At 45.6% G+C, this 13,214-nt stretch overlaps 2 protein-coding genes across 7 annotated transcripts in view; both read left to right on the top strand.

Annotated features, from left to right (window-relative positions):
* CLYBL (citramalyl-CoA lyase) overlaps positions 1-10,576 on the top strand; it is a 179,892-nt gene extending 169,316 nt beyond the window's left edge. For 4 of the 6 annotated variants that reach the window (XM_068395368.1, XM_068395367.1, XM_068395369.1 and 1 more), the window contains one exon: positions 9,967-10,576. In XM_068395368.1, coding sequence (XP_068251469.1) covers positions 9,967-10,062 — 96 coding nt within the window. In that variant the 3' untranslated portion in view covers positions 10,063-10,576. The remainder of the gene's footprint in view (positions 1-9,966) is intronic. The other 2 variants (XM_068395366.1, XM_068395365.1) reach the window with 2 other exon arrangements.
* The window catches only part of PCCA (propionyl-CoA carboxylase subunit alpha), a 566,570-nt gene that overhangs the window by 151,597 nt on the left and 401,759 nt on the right, over positions 1-13,214 (top strand). The window lies entirely within an intron of this gene.

The raw sequence follows: 13,214 nt of genomic DNA, 5'->3' as shown, positions 1-13,214 counted from the left end.
AGCAAGTGCTCACAAGCCTCGTTTCAATTTCCAAAGCAGGATCTAACCAGAGATATAATGTTCTGACCAGATGGCTCTTTTTAAGGCTTACTGAGGGAATTCAGAAGCCCATACAGCCAAAATATTGTTTCAGCTAATTTAAGTAGCAGCAGTCTTGCTGCCTCTTCACTCCTCTCTGTGCTAGCTGGCATTTTCAGGGACCTGGAAAAGCTCTCTGCAAAAGCTCCATCATCTGAAATAGAGAATGGCAGTGGAAAAATGGCTGTTCAATCATATTCAGAAAATGAGTCTGAAATTAGAAAAAATACAGACTGCAAAAATAACGGTGATTCCATTCTTGTTGACAGAACGAGCTTCACTGTTTTTACTTTTCTCGCCTGTGTTGTATTTTATAGCTACCTTCCCCTTCAGTATCAAATGCCTTTTGTGTGTCCTGTAGTCATTTGCTTCCAGATAAAATTTTCTAGTCTGTATTTAATAAATTGCTTCCATGACTATAAACCTCAAGTTAATTCTAAATGACTTAATTAAGGGCATCTGAGGATACTGAAGTCTTACTATTAGTTACTTTTCATTTTTCCATATAATAACCATGATGCTCACTAGGGGAAATAAATGCATGGTTGGATAGGGTGTTTGTCCAGGAAACTGCTTTTGTGCTATAAAATAAAGATTTGCTTGGCAGCAGCAAGTGTGCTCTCTAGGATTCTTCCGTTCCCGATGATACATTATAAGACAAAGGATGGAAACCAGTGGAGAATATTCCTGATTTCTAGGACTTTTTTCTATTTCTTTAATTTTATTCTTCCCTACTCTAGAGGAGCACGCAGGAAGGCAACAACCACAATGAGAAGGAGACGAAAGAAAACGTAAACACAGCAATAAAAACCCTCACGCCTGCCTTTCATTCAGGGATCTTAAACAGGCTGTTTGCTCAGTGAGAGGTAAAGACTTCAGTGGCTTGAAGGAGTTTCTGGAGCTGGACCAAGCAAGATCGCCTTGGCCCATCCTAGCCTAAATGGCTGTCACCAATGGTTCAGGCAGCTTGGGGGGATGTAAGAGGGAAAAACAGCTTGTCTGGCTCACACAGCAGGGCAAGACCCTTATCCATGGGCTGGGAACGATAATGTCAGGCAAAGGAGAAGTAAAGGACCTTGTAGGTCCCTGTTCTTCATCTTTCCTGCCCCACTGTGAACTTGAGGGATCACAAAGTCCTTCCTACCTGTCGAGCTTTAGAAAGGGCTTTTTCTGTAAGAGTTCATGTATTGCTGCTAGGGAGTTATCTGAGGTAAAAATTAATCTCTATTTCATGTCGTTGTTGCTCTTTCTTTCTCGACCTTTTGTGTCCTTCCATCTGCTCCTAGAGGTAGAAGCCCATCTCATACAAACAGGCCTGCTTCTGGCATTACAAACTGATTTATCCCCTGAACTAAATAACTGCTTCTGCTCTGATGGAAGTTTGCACTGGTGAAAAGAAACAGAATGTAGTGATTTTTAGTGTTTTCTTCGTATCAACAAAATGGCTACAGAAACTTGCTGGTGTTGATACTTGCAGAATTCCCTCCCCATCCATCCCTTCCTTCAACAGATCACAGAGACCCACTGAGCATCTCCTCTTGCCAAAAACACTTTTTTGACAAACCTTTTCAGGGGTCATTTTTTTCCCCAAAGATTCTCTGTATAAGTGTCTTTTCTCCCATAATGTTGCTACAGAAAAGGGGTGAATGTCAAAGGGTTCAAAGGAGAGAATACAGAAATACGTAACCCCAAGAGCTCTGTTTGCATAGCTTGCTGGGCGTGGAGTCTTCAGTTTGTCATGTGTGACTACACTAGTTATTTGGGCATTTCCTACCTACTGCAAAGATGCTAATAGAAGGCCAAAGAGTTGTGTGTCAGCCTGATCTGGAGGCAGGACAGGCCTGAGCACAGAGCAGCGCAAGATATTATCTTGTTATAGCCTGAAAAACATGCTCAGTTGACCCAGATATCATTGAACACCTCCTAGCTGCTCACTAACCTTTGGAAATTCATCACTAAAAGGTGGAATCATGACCCAGCTCTTTATGATGGCTCTTTGGCTACAACTTGCAGAAGAAAAAAAAAAAATAATTAAACCTGCATTCAGCACCATCACAGCTGTTAGCTTATTTCCTACTTTTGACTTCCCAAAAAATACGGTTTCAACCTTCTGTTTCAATGGAAAGTCATTCCTTTGTAGGCAGCACAATCACTCCTCCCCCAGGCACAGACCCAACTCCATTTGCTGTGACCAGGACTCTCTTCTCTTTTGTTCATTACCTGTAAGCAAATCCAAGCGTTCTTTTTAAGCCCCAAAGCAAAGATTTCCAAATTTCCTCTGCAGGGGGTCGCTTAAAGAATGTCTGTTTTCATTTAATCCCAGGGGAATTATCTTCTTGAATGCCATGCTTTTTAGGGGGACCCTTTGCCATCCACCTGCTTCCTTCCCTCCTCAGAAAAGCAAATCTGCCCTTCTTCCAGAGCACAACACTCTTATTTCCTTGTAGCGGTTTAACATTGTGCAGGATTAGAGATAATGTTCTCAGAGCCAAGCAGATTTTAGTGGGTTTATTCTGTGTATTTTTGTGGTCTCCAAAAAGTCATAACTAGACCTTTGGGATGTAGAAGTGGGCAAGCCACTGAATTACCATGGAAAGAATTCATGTTTCTCAGGTAACTCTGGATCAAAGATTTCTTGCATCTGTGGACTTGAGGATGCTTGTCTATACGTGTTCTCCATTTCACCTTGTGGGAGGTGCACAAGGTTTGCACTGGCCAGCTGTCATCACCCATTCTGCTCGTTTCCATTTATCCTGGCATCTGCGCACAAGTGCTGATACAGGTCACAGGGACTGGAAGGGGGCTTACATAATTACTTATTTGGACAATGGCTGTATTCACACACAGCCTCTGAGCCACATTACCAGAGTGGTGTAGGAGCTCTGTTTGATTCATGACATCTCCTAATGATGAAGGGGGTGGAGGAGAGAAGGGTGGCTGGCTCACTGGTCCCCCTACACCCATTTCCCCTAGCTCCTAGATGCAGGTCCTCTCAGAAGGCAGCCAAGTAGGGCGAGGAGATAACCCGACTGCCACACAGAAATTGCAGGGATTTGGTCTGCAAAGGAAAGTATTGCTAGCTAAACCGTTAAGAAAAGTAATTGAAGGAAAAGAAATCTTAATCAGCGGGGCAGTATTTCCAACCCTGTGACAGCAGAGTGCCATCAAAGGACCTCCCCTCACTCATGAGTTTGCTTGTCTTCTGAGCAACAGTCACGTAACTAGTGGCAGAGATATTTTTGGGCAATTCCATAAGCATTAGATATATCTTAGACCTATACTTAATTCAAAATTCAGCAGCAGGTGCTTTCTTGTCAGTATTCCAATTTCATGGAACATGACCTTGGCTTGCATTTCCTTTTCTTCCACTGGCCCGAGTACTCAGAGCCCACCCCATGCTAAAGCCCTACCTACTCAACAGGATCCCCTAGCACCTCCAACCCTGCCATCTAAATCACCAGACTAGATCCCCGAAGTAAACTGCTTTTGAAAAAGTTGGCTGTCTCTACATAGTGGCCCAGGGCAGCCCATACATTGACACACACAACAAATGAATATAGCACTATTGGCTAGACTCTTTCATGTGATGCAAGACAATTGAGAGCTTTTTTTCTACTATAGACAAGCTACAGACTTGATGTAGTTTTTATAAATATCTTTAAGAAAGGCCTGGCCACTGTCACGTGGGAGTTAAAGTTGTTGGCTACATGTATTATGAGATCTGGTAGAACGGGACATCAAAGCAAAGGCTTATTAGCAAAGGCTTTACAAAAGTCAAGGTAATTAATAACAACAGCAGTGGTTCCCAAAACAGAGCGCAGAGTTCTCACAACCAGTGCTCACGTTTGGAGTCTCATCTGCAATCCATCGGGAAGCCAGTAGACTTTTTGGAACTTATAGGACTTACTTGGTATTTTGAAATTGATATACTTGCTATGCGTTAGGAAAGCTGATCCTCACATTCAGTACTGATACCAGTTATTAATAGCTTCCAGTGGTCTAAGAACCGAGGGTCTGCAGTAACCCTCCTAGGGAGTTCACTGCAGTCATCGGGATGGACATAGATAGAGGCACAGATAACCACAGACAGAGCAAATGTTGAGGAAAAAGCCACAAGCATTCCCAGGTGCAGGAGTACCTCTCATTCTTCCATCTTGTCAGCCAAAGGGGACTAGCTCGTCTGATCACTGTCCCACATGTCCCAGAACAATTATTACTTTACTTTAATTAACTCATGTACTTCAATCCAAGCCACAGCTCAGAGAGAAGTGTGTCACATAACTACAAGGTGCCTTAGTGTTCATAATAGTTTTAGCCAGCTTGTTTCTCTTGTTAACTCAGAGGTACATAAGGAAACAAAAGATGGTGGGAGAAAAACCCCAGGTAACATCGCGTATTATATAAAAAGGTTTCAGGAGAGATGAAGAAGTATGAAAGTTTACTTTCCCTGATCTTCTGGAAAAAAAACATGAAAGGTACCTCACTTGTGATCCTGTCCATCCCCTGTTGTCATCAAAGTCAACACAGTTCTACCACCCATGATAGACACTACCAAGACAGTTGGCTGTATCGTTTCTTCCCCTTTCCTGGTTCCCCCAGAATATACTGATGCCCATACCATAGAGAGATCATTGACTCTGAATCCCCTCCATTTACCTTCTAGAAAGGTAAAATGCTTCTTCCCATAAAAAAATATACTCTGTTTATGAGATGGTCATATAGATTTACCAAGCTCTTAACTACTCCCGAAAGTTTCACAGAGGAAATGTTCCTAGATGCTGCCACATATAGACAGAGACAAAAAGAGGAGATCTTCATGTTCCAGGAACCACTGCATTAATGTGTTCATCCTCTGGCTGTGGCAAAAAGACCAACGCTGAAACTCTTTCTGCTACTTGATACATGTCATTTCTTATAGGCAAAGGAAATCTTTAAGGATGACATATAGGTATGGCAAGAGCCATGTCCAAGATCCATGGCAACACATGGCCAGAGTTTTCTTCTAAGTTGTCAAAGAAGGGCCCTCAGTATATGTTGAGCTTTGTTAGATCTGAGTTGGGTTTGGTAGTGGCTATGTTTATCCAAAAGGAGGTTCATAACGTACAAGCGTAAGCTTTGCCAGACTGATGTCTTACAAAGTTTGGTTCTGAATCTCTTTGGTCTCTCCACAGTCACCTGGAAACTTATTGCATTAGATATTCCTCATGCATAACTTGATTTGCCCCCTTTTTTCATAAGCCTGTATCTTCAGCTCCTAACCTGTGAAAATAACTGTTGTCAACTCTGCCTTATTGCTTCCCTTGTCTGTAGGCTGGATCTTTGTATCACTTGGGGCTGACCATGCTCAATTCGCTTTCTTCCAAGACTATAATTTTTTACTGTTTCCTTCTGAAAAATAAAACCTAGCAGCTTTCTGTAATTTTAATTCCCTTCCAGCTGTTTTCTGTTTTTGGCAAAAGCCCTCTCCATTACATTCTCAAAGCGCTTTAGGACATATTGAAATTCAAAGTAGAGCTGTTACAGCCTTACTCAGCATGGCCTGCATCTCGCATAAATAGCTGTTAGGTTTTTAAAGATGTTACTACTGTTTTAACAGAGCATTAAATGTCACTATGAATTTATTGCATTCAAATACTACATGGTTCCTGGGGGATGCAGCAAATTGCACAGTACTGGTCCTGCATCATTCAGGCTGGAGAAGGTTGCCTGATAGAAGAGATGGAGATGGGGAAATGACAACTTTGTGGGCTCTGTGGGCAGCTCCAATGACCAGGCAGAGAGAAGAGGAGCTAGATGGGTCTGCCACCTTGTTGTCGCTCTGCTCAGGACAAGGGGCAGTGGGCATAAACTGAAACACGGGAAGTCCCATCTAAATATGAGAAAAAACTTCTTTCCTTTGAGGGTGACAGAGCACTGGAACAGGCTGCCCAGAGAGGTTGTGGAGTCTCTTTCTCTGGAGATATTCAAAACCCACCTGTAAGTGACCCTGTGCAATGTCCTCTGGGTGAACCTGCTTTGGCAGGGGATTGGACTGGATGATCTCCAGAGGTCCCTTCCAACCCCAACCATTCTGTGATTCTATGTGATTCTGCTCTCACAGGGCTATCCAGAAGGAAACACTACTGAGTCTTTCCTTGCTTGTCAGTCGACTGGGAAGGACTCTTAGCTAGTCTGCATGATGATCCAAATGGGAAACGTTGTCTGTTCACCTTTCTTCCTTGCTGTCTCCCTGATAGTCTGCCCTGACAGAGGCATATAGTGATCAGGCTGAGGGAAGCCAAAGGCCGTGCCAGTACAAACCTCTCTGCTGCACTGTGCTGCCTTCAGAGCTGTACAGCGTAGGCCAGCAAAGCAGTCCTACAGCTCCCATACCTACAGGCTGGTGAGTGCCACAGTCACCCTGTTTCTCACAGGGCTTCGCCCTTAGCATGTTCCCCGTGTTGCTGCACGAAGGATGGCACTGGATGAGGACAGGACAGGATGTGCTGCATTGCTGAAAACAGGGGCAGTGTCTTTGGCCCCCAGAGCCACCCACTCCTCAGAAGGGCTGCACTTAGAGCCAGTGGTACGGTGGGTGCCGCAGTTGTCCTCCGTCCCCCCACCTTTCCTCCCACCAGAGTTACTTGCACCCGTGCACCGTCACCCAAAGGCTGCACCCACCAGCTGCAGCTCTCCCTCCTGGCTGCTCCTTCTCCTCGCTCCTCTGTCAGCTGTTACCTGGAGGGCCTGTCTCTTCCCAGGGCAGCTCTGACATGTCTGACTCGCCTGACAGCAGGATCCTCTCGCAGCTTTCTGAAAAGGCTCCCACTGAATGATTTATATGGTTAGATGGCGAGCGAGAACCACAGCCACCGAACGCAATGGATGCAAACCCCAGCCTCACACCAGGCACCCGCCGTTGCTCCCATTCACGCTGCAAGCTTCCATAAGAACAGATCTTTGGTCCCACAGTTGAACTACTGGAAGTCTAAGTACAGGCTGGAAGCGTGAGATTATTAAGAAAATTAGCCAAAAAGAAAATTTAGATCTATGACTAAATTAATCCCCAGATTAACGCTATCAAAGCAAATGGTGTTTATAGAAAGTCTTGTTTCCTTTGTATACATGCGAGAGAAAATCAAAAGAATGCTAAAGGCAAATTTCATCTAGCAGAACTGGAAAAGAGAGCATGGGGACAAAGCTATAATTACTGGTATTTCCTATCTGTTGAAACCTGTGGGTGGAAAGAGAGGTAGTGAATAGAGTATATTCAATGGCATTAAAATCGGTTTCTTTTTCTGGACTTCAGCTCAACGCTGCAAATTAGCAGGGAGAAAATAAGCCTCAAGTGAACAGGCAAAGAAGCCAACTTCTTCATGTTACTCTTTGCTGTTAGGAAAAAAAGGCATTTTTTTCCTTCAAGAATTCAAATTCCTAGCAACCCAAACTACAGCTGCATGCTGGCAAGAAGAGAACGTAGGGCAGATCTCAAGTGGTTCAGCGTTCACATGTCCACACAGACACACTATTATCCTGGTTTCCTTTCTAAACGTGTTATTTGAATGAAGAGAGGACAGGCATGCTGTTTAATTAAACTCCTGCTTTTCAAAAAAGACATTCTGACCCAGATTCATCATGCTCCAACTTACGCACCTGCAGAGGTACCTGATTTCAGAGCACCCTGTGTACTGGTGGAAGGGGTAAGACCCTCTGGATCAAGATTCGGACCACCAGAGATCAGAATTGCCATTGCTAGGTGCCCACCTCTTTCTGCAAACTATTGCAGGTACTTAGGATAACTGTGCTCCTAAGCTAGCCGTTTCACAGAACTAGGAAGGATGATTCCAGATCTTAACAGATTTCTACTTATCACTGTCATCTCACATGCAAATTTCTCTTGTAAGCAATAGCTATTCTTTGACTGAATGCCTATAGAAAAACAGGCACAACTAAAACATTTTTTTCTTACAGTGAGGAAAAAATGTATCTTGCAGTTTGCGATCACTGCGTAGACCTGAATTATTCTGAAGGAGTCCTATGTCATAAAATGTTTACTTAGTTCCCAACTTATTTTCACAACAGTTAATGGAATAGTTTGAGGATGCATTTTCTGTAAAGGTTTAAAAGTGTAAGTGAAAATGGCTGAGATGTAGCTAAGCTAAAAAGTGGTGTATTGTAATAATAATAATAGTGATAATAATATTAATGTTGTTGGGGTTGATTTGTTGCTCTGTAAACAAGAAATTCAATTTGAAGCATCTACCATTGAGTATGTGTCAGTCCCATTATTCTCCAAACCCACCTAAAATACTGCAAGCTATAGCAGGAAATCCTACTTAGAATAAAATAATAGTTGTAACTATTAGGTTTCTAATGGCTTTAATACAGCCTGTTCTTATATGCAACAGTATTGATTTCTATTAGATTACTATTTAAGGTGGATTTTTATCTTAACTGTTCTAGAATGTGGTTTAGTATTTAATTAATACTGCTTCAATCAAGCTAGATATGTCACTGGAGATATGCCATTTCCTAAACATTTTTGTAAATTGGTTATATTTTCACTTTTTTATTAGAGTCCTCTATTTAATGATTATCAAGCCTTAAATGAAAACCAAAAAACAGTAAAGGGCTTGCTCTCCTCTGCATTTCTTTCCCTCTGCATGCACAGCCACACATGCCGCTATCGTTCTTGCCCTGTTCTTGGTTAGCCTCGCTCGCTGTCAAACCTAAGACCAGCCTGTGATCCCATATCGATTGCAGCGGGACATTAAAAGGGTGCACAGTGCTTCACAGAGACGCCCTACACAGCGCTGGGGCCAGGCCTTCAATTCTGAATTCTTCAGGGAACGGATTGCATCTTTGTATTTAGTTTTTTCAAGACTGTGTCAAAGTACTGTCAGAATTACAAATAAGATTTTATTTTTTTTTGTCTGCTGAACTTTGGCATGTCTTGATGCACAGTGTTTTATCTTCAAAATCCTACCTCAGCAACACATGTGCGGATTAAACCATCCAAAGGAACAAGTGAGGTTTGGTCTTGTTTAAAACATGTGTTTTCTTTTTAAGATTTAACTATGATTCATAGTTAATTATTTTAAACTTGTCACCGTGGTACCAACGTAAAATCCCTAGAAATACAAACTGACTTCTGAAACCCACCCTGGTTCTCCGATCACCACCACTGAGGCACACTGGCTCGTTCTGCAGCCGCTTGGGGAAATTCCCTATATGCAGTGCTCAGGTGGGCTTTACCTTGCCTCCAGAGCAGATTTGGGCAATATTATCGTGCCAGCCTCTTGTTTTTTCAGCTTTCATCCCAGCCCCTGGCTCTAAGCACAGGCCCAGCCCAGCTTTAGCACTGAAGACCTGATGGAGAGGTGCAGCGGCACAACCTCAACACACCCCCAAGTCAGGAGAACTTCCCTCCATCCCCCCCGCAAACGCCTATTGCTGTTTCCTGACAAAGATGACGCTTCTGGCTTTGCTCTCCGTCCGCAGACAGTTTCACACCGGCCTTGCGGCACAGCCCTGGTGCTGGAGGGTGATGCTGGACATGGGGAGCAGAGCTGCCCCCCCGGTGCGGTGTCCGCCAGCCCCCCGGCTGGCACGCACAGCCTCGCTGCTCTTGGCCCTCCATGTTTGCCAGCTGGAGAGGCCGAAACAGGCAGGCTGCGCACTGGGCTTCTCTTTTCTCTCACTTTTTGTCTCCTCTTCGGAGCACTCGGCACCCACCGCATTTCTTTAAATGCGTTTGTCCCATCTCAGTTAGCTTGTCTCCTAAAACTCATTCAGGATTCCTGTGGGAGCTGATGTTTCTTGGCGAACGGATGTGTGTTTAAAGAAAAAGACAAGCCAGCTACGATTTCCAGAGGTCCTCTCAGGAAGTTTGTATTCTCTCTTTTCCAGGGAGCGTTTACTTTCCGCGGGAGCATGATCGACATGCCATTACTGAAGCAGGCACAGAACATTGTTACGCTTGCCACAGCCATCAAGAAAAAATGAGCTGGTAAATGAAGCTCTCGCCATGGGGCCCCAGTAGCTGTTTTAAAAGATGACTATAATACTTGGGGGGAAAAAAAATTAAAGACATAAAGCTTATGCAGAAATTCATTTCCATTTTGCAGATCTGTCATAGTTTGCTTGCCAGAATTGCTAATTACTAAAACTATTCCTGACTCAAACCGCTGCTCGCTCCTGCAGGGCCCATGTACTACTCATAGTCTGCAACAAAGTTACATCACCGACTGTGTGACATCACAATAATTACTATGAATGCGGGATTATGACTTCACTGAAGAAGAAAGGCAAAATGTAAGCTGGGTCAATCACTTCTATTTGTATCTACACTTCTTCCTACTCCTGTGCAGAGCTCCCATCAGAAAGGGCAAAAACCTCGAATAATTACGCACCGGTTGAAATAATCACGATGAAAATCATTACCCTGTGCAGGCTTCGCATTCTCCCTTTCCCCCCTTCTGTAAATGTGCAACAGCCATTAAAAATATTGCTCCGACAATGCAGGACTCTTGACTTTCTTCTCTTTTTTTAAGCGGTCGCTATTGAGAGCGTTTCCTCCTGGAAGCGTCCAGCCCGGGGAAGGGTTGGACGGCAATAAACTTGTAGTTTTCAGAGACACAATGCAGCAGAACTTGTGCATATGGTCTAGAGTCAGATTTACATCACATTAGGGATACGGCTACAGGTCATGTGGGCCGTGTGGTTAACGGGCTTAGTAAAGCTGTTTTGAAGAGGTTAACCCAGCTTGTAGTAAGGGTAAATAAACATAACAACCAGGCATTGTCCTCTATTCAGCATGTACTCTTATATGGAGGGCTAAAGGGTATTGAAGCTGCAGAGGATCAACTTGTGGTTGCCAGAGGACTCCAATGAAGTTTGAAACACCAACAATCAGAGATTTTGTTTCTGTTCCTCATTAAATCATGAGCTTTTGTGCTCAGACTATGAACGACTGTTCTTTAAGAAATTAACAGAATGGGAAGTTTTAAACTATGCACCAACCTTTTCATGACCTACACAGCAGCAATGCTGCTGCACTTAGACAAACACCGCGGGGAAGGCTGTTCTGTTTATTTAAATTTGTAAATAGAAAACAGTTGTTTTTGAGTTTCATTTTTCACCGCCTCCATGGCTATTTTATGCACAGAGTCACAGCGGCTTATTCCTCCCATCTGCTCGCTTACTATGTTTCCCCTCCGTCTCTGAGCAGCGATTTTAAACATTTTGGGTTATTTTTGGTTTAATTAAGGAGAAAGGAAAGGAGGGGGGGGGGGGGGAACACGGACCGACCCGCGTGGAAGCAGCGAGGACCGGGAGCGTGGGGGCAGCGGGAGCGCCTCGCCGCGGCCCCCCCGGGAACGGCGGGGACACGGCTGGGCTGGGCCCGGGGGGCGATGGAGGAGCGGGACGTGGGGGCGGACACACACATACCCCGGGAACGGCGAGGACACGGCTGGGCTGGGCCCGGGGGGCGATGGAGGAGCGGGACGGGGGACAGCACCCCCCGGAATGGCGGGGACACGGCTGAGCTGGGCTCGGGGAGCGGCGGAGGAGCGGGACGGGGGGCAGCCCCCTCACCCGGGAACGGCGAGGACACGGCTGGGGCCGGGCCGGGAAGCGAGACGGGGGGCAGCCCCCGGCCCCCCGCCACCCCCGCAGCGCTGCCGGGCCCGGCCGGGGCGGCACCGTGGGGGCAGCACCGAGGGAGCAGCACCGAGGGAGCAGCACCGAGGGAGCAGCACCGAGGGAGCAGCACCGAGGGAGCAGCACCGAGGGAGCAGCACCGAGGGAGCAGCCGCGGGGCGGGCGGGGGACGGCAGCAGAGCCGCCGTCCCGCCCCCCCCCCGCGGGGTGTGGGGATGAGCAGCGCGGGCCGACACCCCGCACCCCCCGCCCGGGTCCCGTCCGAGGGCGCTGCGGCGGGTGATCCCTTACAGCGCGGGGACCTCCGGGCTAATCTGATTAATTAAAGACTACCTGTTTTTATTGCGCCTCGCAGCTCCCGCCCCCGTGAGTTTCAGGGCACCCTCTGTTATTAATTCTTGGCTGACTTAAATTATGGGTAACGCTATTAAAACATTATCAGAACTAATGAGAAGCAATTACTTAGAAGATGAGCTTGGGACACGCCGGAGCTGGGCACATATGTAGCTATCCCCGCAGATTACGTTAATAAATCATCAGGTGCAAGGCAAGGCGGCGAGGCCTGGCGCAGGGAACGGAAAATGAGATTTATGAGATATAGTGTTGTGGGATTTGGGTTGGTTTGGTGTTTTTTTTTTGCTTTTTTTGCATAATTTTTTCATTAATCTCAATAGGACCCGTGTGGTGTAGATTGTTTTATTCCCTTAATACCGCGCCGGGGGGGGGGGGCCGGGGGGAGAAGAGGATTTCAAAAAATAATGTCTTCATTGTTTTACTGAAGTCTTAATGACAACGTGTGACAAGCCCGCGGGAGCTGCGCGGCCGCGGAGGGCAGCGCGGGGGGCGGCAGCGGCGCACCCCAACCCCGCCCGCATCCGCCGCCTTCCTTCCCTCGTTAAAACCAAGAGATAATAATAAGCTCTCTCGAGGTGTTTACGCGCAACCTCTCGCTTCCGCAGCTGACTGCTTAAGTAACTTCGTTTCGTGACCCGTACGCGGAGAAATCAAATACGCAAATAAAACGTTGGGTATATTCGATTTCTCCTTAAATTTCCCTGCCATAATCCCCCCTTCCCCCAGCGGAAAATCCTGCTTCCATTTAACAGTCTTAACGAATTTACGTTTATAAGACATAAAATGCGATTTATTTGGGTTTTTCGTTTACTTTAGGAAGCTTTCCGTGGTTTTCCGCCTTTATTCTTCTCCTCTTTCTTTTTCTTTCTCTCTTTTACTTTCCCGCCTGGTGCTAGGCAAGCAATTGATGAAACAAAACAGATTATAAAATTAGCAGCAGGATTTTTGTGCATATTAATGATGGGGAAGGGCACCGAATGGGTTTGTAATTGCAGATCTTGCGCTCGGGATTGGGAACTGTAGCCCTGCTACAGCAAAGACCCCCCGGGAGGTTTTCACATTGGAACTTAGGGGAAAAGTGAAAAAGTAATTACTAGAGCACAACATTGAAATGTTAAAGCACTTATTCTTTCTTTCAG

Source organism: Nyctibius grandis, chromosome 2 (assembly GCF_013368605.1).
Source record: "Nyctibius grandis isolate bNycGra1 chromosome 2, bNycGra1.pri, whole genome shotgun sequence".
Classification (NCBI taxonomy): domain Eukaryota; kingdom Metazoa; phylum Chordata; class Aves; order Nyctibiiformes; family Nyctibiidae; genus Nyctibius; species Nyctibius grandis.
This window is presented reverse-complemented; position numbering and strand designations above follow the sequence as displayed.